This window comes from Berghia stephanieae, chromosome 11, assembly GCF_034508935.2.
Source record: "Berghia stephanieae isolate SIO BIC M18660-M18661 chromosome 11, UCSD_Bste_1.3, whole genome shotgun sequence".
Classification (NCBI taxonomy): Eukaryota; Metazoa; Mollusca; class Gastropoda; order Nudibranchia; family Aeolidiidae; genus Berghia; species Berghia stephanieae.
Genome location: NC_088370.1, coordinates 35,655,798 through 35,661,797, shown reverse-complemented (window position 1 = coordinate 35,661,797; position 6,000 = coordinate 35,655,798). Strand labels below are relative to the sequence as shown.

The following is a 6,000-nucleotide window of genomic DNA, read 5'->3' as shown; positions in this document are numbered from 1 at the left end:
ACTGCTGAAAATGTTAAATGAAAAGGTTTACTGTACTTGAAGTCCAGTGGGGTCCCGAAGGAGTTACACAGAGCTAACACATACTGCTGAAAATGTTAAATGAAAAGGTTTACTGTACTTGAAGTCCAGTGGGGTCCCGAAGGAGTTACACAGAGCTAACACATACTGCTGAAAATGTTAAATGAAAAGGTTTATTGTACTTGAAGTCCAGTGGAGTCCCGAAGAAGTTACACAGAGCTAACACATAATGCTGAAAATGTTAAATGAAAAGGTTTATTACACAGAGCTAACACACACTGCTGAAAATGTTAAATGAAAAGGTTTATTACACAGAGCTAACACACACTGCTGAAAATGTTAAATGAAAAGGTTTATTACACAGAGCTAACACACACTGCTGAAAATGTTAAATGAAAAGGTTTATTACACAGAGCTATCACACACTGCTGAAAATGTTAAATGAAAAGGTTTATTACACAGAGCTAACACACACTGCTGAAAATGTTCAATGAAAAGGTTTAAGGTTTATTCAATTTTTGGCTTAAGGCGTCTTTCTTTTTTTCATAACAAACCAAAATTTGCCCTTAGCAATATCAAAAATGATTTAAAGTCCTGAATAAATGTGCTGTGGTAACAACGTTTTTCACAGAATTAGAGAAAAAAAAAACATATGAGTGGTTCTTCCAACCATTAGTGTTAGTTGACATGATTTCCTCAAATACTATTTGGTACCAGAAAAATGGCACAGCCAAAGGGACTTTTGTCTGTACTTTACAGTCTTTTGATTTCATTGCCTTTTAAATTTTAAGCTTGACAATATCTTATGATGCTGGATGTAAAGTGCATGACATTTTCCCTTAAATATTCAACAATAAATGAAATATAAGTAAATGCTTTTTTCAAAAGTGAAAGCAACCCCCCCCCCAAAAAAAAAAACAAAAAAAAACAAAAAAAAAACAATCAAGAACCTACCTGGTTTATAGGTTCATCTCCCTTGGTTGCTAAGCAACAAAAATCACCGCAGGCAGTAATGGCAGTTAGGTTTTTCACATATTTCACGTATTTCTGCAGGAAAAAAATAATAAAAACATTGAAATGTTATCAATCATTAAATTATATTTTATTTTATACACGAAATAAAAATATCCAGTCCATTACAATATTTCCTAAATAACAATGTGAAATTGAATGTATTCAATTTAATATATGAAAACAGATAAAATGGACGTTTCAGGTTTCCCCTTTATCAACAAAACGTCCATTTTATCTGTTTTCGTATATTAAATTGAAGCTTGCATTCGATTTCACATTGTTATTTATTTCTAAACGTGTGGCTATGTGGTCTTCTTCTTCTTCTTCATGGTCGTGGTAGTATAGTAGCTCCTGAAATAGAGAATCCAGACTACAGTTTACATCTATAAAGTTCACAACACACACACACACACACACACACACACACAATCTTAATCACATATTCATAATACACGCTGTGATCATTTCAATTTTGATATTTTTTTTTTCCACACTTCCAAGACCCTTAAAAATTTGGAATTGTTTTTAGTTTCTATCAACTCCTATGGGAGTTCGTTCCATAAACGAACGGCAGAGTATAGGCAGGATTCTCTTCTTGATGTTTGAATGGATAATTTGCATGGGTGCCAGCAGGAAGAAGTGCTGAAACCTGAAACTAAAATCTCGACACTTTGCCAAACCTGAAAATGTTCCTACTGAAAATGCGGCCTAAACTTTACTCTTATTTCATCACCGTTTTTATACCACTACTAAATGATTACACAGCAAACATATTGACACAATGAGGAAATTAATTTGATTTTAAAACCAACTTATATTACATAGTGAAATACTCACAGTGCAGTTGTCTCCTCTCTCTTCTCTCTTTCTCTTTCTCTCTCCTCTCTTTCTCTCTCTCTCTATGGGAGCCAAAGAACAGAGAGAGACACTGAAAAGGTGGCTGAATCACGTTTTCGAATTTTTACCGATGCTATTAGGTTATTTTACTCAAAACACTGAAACCGGAGGTATTTGGCTTCGAGATATCGCAAAACCGGAATTCCGGCATGAACCGGAAAACTGGCACCCATGTTAGTTTATTGTCGTGTCCCCTTGTTAGCCTGTTTATTTTGGTCGAATATAGTAGGAGAGTTTAATGCTAGTGTTGCCTGGGCTGTATTAATCTTTTGAAAGGTAAATATCTTGTTTCTTTAACGACGATGTTGTATTTTTTCCAGACCTAAGCTTTCTGTGAGTTTTGCTATGCTATTGTTACATGAGTATTTATTAGTTATTCTCCTTGCTGCTCTATTTTGTACCATTTCGATCTACTTGATATCAGTGTTGGTGTAGATAGGGATCCCATACTATGCTTGCATATTTGAGGATGGGCCTTTCTATAGTTTTGTAGGCAAGTGTCTGAGTTTTGACGGGACAGCCGCTCAGGTTTTGTGTTAAAAAAGTGCTTGTTTTGTTTGCCTTTGATGTTATATTTGCGATGTGTGATTTCCATTTGAGGTTACGAGTAATAAATAGTCCAAGATATCTAGAAGTCTAGTAGTATGACACTCAATTTGGATCGGAAGGTCCCGGGTTCGAGCCTTCCTTGGCACATAGTTGAGTCCTTGGAAAAGGCTCTTTACTCACATTCTCTCACCGTACTCCGGTGTAAAATGAGTACCTTACCTTTAACAGCATTGTCTCTGCTGATAAAGTGCTTTGAGCACGTTTAGTGGATATTGCGCTATATAAAAGCACTAGTTTTTAAAACAAAATAAAAAATATAAATCGAACATACAAGCAAACCCTTAAAGTAAACAAAACCATAACTAAGTGAATTAGAACAAAACAAAAAAAAATTGAATAAAATGCACAATAAATCAACCTGAAATTAAAAAAGAACAAAAACCAAAAAAAGAAAAACCAAAAAAAAATCAACAAAAAAACAAAACAAAATGCAAAAATAAATAAATAAATAATTTTTTTTTTAAATGATTAAGGAATTAAATAGCAACCTTATTTTTGATAGAATCATCTTTGTCTGACCAATGTGGCAACAAGGCGAAGGTTTGTCCCTTGGGATGACGTTATCAAATGCCAGGTTTTAAACACATCAAATTACATACAAGTCATTTTACACATAACGGTAACAGTGTGTCATCATTACTTAAAAAAAAAAATCTATACTCGATTCAGACAGGTAAACAGAGCAGGCAGTCTGATATGTGTTATTGTATATTTTGATTCATCATCGTCATCATTGCCTTTTTCACCCTGGGTCAGGGTATAGGCCACAGACAAACAGTTTCCACCCTTCTCTATCATCATCATCATCATCATTGCCTTTTTCACCCTGGGCCAGGGTATAGGCCACAGACAAACAGTTTCCACCCTTCTCTATCATCATCATCATCATTGCCTTTTTCACCCTGGGTCAGGGTATAGGCCACAGACAAACAGTTTCCATCCTTCTCTATCCTGAGCTAACTTTTTTATCTCATTCCAGGCCTTACCACTTCTCTGTATATCAGCTTCTTCCCTTCATATTTTGATTATTGTAAAAATTCTATATCAAATTCAGAACAGGCTTCAACAGTCATGATGTCATTTCCCTCGTAATGACGCTTAGTAACTAAATAACTGGTTCTAAACTACTGGAACAATGGCGGACACCCTTATGAAATACTTCTCCGACGAGCATAAAAGTGTATCCAGAGGAGAAAAACATTATAAATCTGATTGTGTTTTGACTTTTATACATTCTGATCACATGTCATGTGAAAAAGTTCTAGTCAGCATGAAGAATAAAACATACTAATTTTCTTTGTTTAGAACCAAGCTGCTTATTGCTGGGCGGACATGACATCAGACTATTGAATCCATTTGTGAAAGGAGCAGACATGACACGCGTGTCAACGATAATAAACGATTCTTGCATGGGATGGAGTGATATCACTAATCAAGTTCATATCACACAAGCAAGCTGTGAGCATTGGGTGCTATGAATGATGAGTCATGAATAAGGCTAACTGTGAGCATTGGGTGCTATGAATGATGAGTCATGAATAAGGCTAACTGTGAGCATTGGGTGCTATGAATGATGAGTCATGAATAAGGCTAAACTGTGAGCATTGGGTGCTATGAATGATGAGTCATGAATAAGCTAACTGTAGCATTGGGTGCTATGAATGTGAGTCATGAATAAGGCTAACTGTGAGCTTGGGTGCTATGAATGATGAGTCATGTATAAAGGCTAACTGTGAGCATTGGGTGTATGAATGATGATCATGAATAAGGCTAACTGTGAGCATTGGGTGCTATGAATGATGAGTCATGAATAAGGCTAACTGTGAGCATTGGGTGCTATGAATGATGAGTCATGAATAAGGCTCAATCTTAAAAAAAAAAGAAGTAGTCCTTCAGAGCCATTCGGCCCATGGAGCTGGAGTTTATCCCGGTTTTATAGCGTGAAATGGACAATAGCAATTGATTGCTATCCTTTTGATAGGACGCTAGTCTATCGCAACATACTTTTGCCAAATCAAACGATTCACTGCTGGGTGAACAGGGGGCGAGGGGGGGGGGGGGTCCGAAAAAAATCTCGACTGCACTCAGGATTGATCTCGGTCCCTTTGCATGTGAAGCCAGTGCTCTACCAACTGAACTATCCGGACCCCCAAGGCTCAATCTACTTACAAATAATTTTATGACTTGGATTTCTCATCTCGAAACTGGGATATGAAGATGTTTATAACACATCTTAGTGGAATTGAAATGCTCCATTGTGAGAAATGGTTGCAACGCTTTAAATGGTCGGGTATCTATTTTACGTCTGGATATGTTACAGTGAATGACATAATCAGTCGGACGGTGAAAAGGTTTGAACTGAGATATTGCCAAGTTTCGGTAGAAGGTCAATTTCTATCAAAAATGAGTTCTTGTCATAAATGATTAAATCAACCCTTTTTGTACATCTTCGGGAAATATCAAAACTTAATTTCACTTCTAAATATTTTTTTTACAGCCAGTCAAGTTGAAAAAATATGAAATTTGAGAAAAGTTGCTGGATACCTTTCCCACACATTTGACAATAACTTCATGAAAAATCACCCAATTTACTTCAAATAAAGATTAAAATCTCTGGGGAGGAGATTTTTCCGGAAAATTTAAAAAAAAAAAAAAAATTTTTTTTAAATGCAAATCCAAAATGTTCACCTTCCGACTGATTATGTCATGCACCGTCACATATAGTTACATAATGTGAATGATTAGCTTTTTAAGGACTCAACATTACACCATCACAATGAGATTCAAACCAGGGACCTACAGTTTAAAAGCCCCAATGACCACAAATCCGCAAAAAGTAGTTTGGGTCGGACTAATGTGACAATGAGTTCATCAATATAATAATATTCACAATCTCTCTCTCTCTCTCTCTCTCTCTCTCTCTCTCTCTCTCTCTCTCTCTCTCTCTCTCTCTCTCTCTCTCTCTCTCTCTCTCTCTCTCTCTCTCTCTCTCTCTCTCTCTCTCTCTCTCTCTCCTCTCTATTTACACAGATATGCCATGACCTACCTCAGTACTCTTGCTGTCCCAGAATATGACACAGTGTTCAGGTCTGTCAGGCTTGGTGAAGGAGTAAACCACTGTATTGGAACAGTAGCCCCACTGGTGGCATGAAGGAAACAAACGACGTCATTGTACACACTTCATAAAAATAATTATAAAAATAAATCAATTGAAAAATTAAATTAAGGCTGGTGAACGCGCCTTCAGCATTCTGGTCCAAGTTTGTGGAATTTGCTACCAATTGAGATACATTCTTCGTCTTCACTAGAGGATTTCAAGAATCGATTGAAGACATTCTTATTCCGACAGGCTTTCTTTTGATTATGTGTATAATTAGCGTTGTTCCTGTACTGTGTTAGGGCTTAATCTTTGTTATGCACCCAGAGCCCTCCAGATGAATGGGATGTTTGGCGCACTATAAA

At 36.4% G+C, this 6,000-nt stretch overlaps 1 protein-coding gene across 1 annotated transcript in view; it reads right to left on the bottom strand.

Annotated features, from left to right (window-relative positions):
• Window positions 1–6,000, bottom strand: part of LOC144956656 (WD repeat-containing protein 35-like) — a 38,799-nt gene that overhangs the window by 23,238 nt on the left and 9,561 nt on the right. Inside the window, exons 11-12 of the mRNA XM_078887304.1 lie at window positions 5,585–5,677; window positions 973–1,065 (exon numbers count right to left, since the gene is read on the bottom strand). Coding sequence (XP_078743430.1) covers window positions 973–1,065; window positions 5,585–5,677 — 186 coding nt within the window. The remainder of the gene's footprint in view (window positions 1–972; window positions 1,066–5,584; window positions 5,678–6,000) is intronic.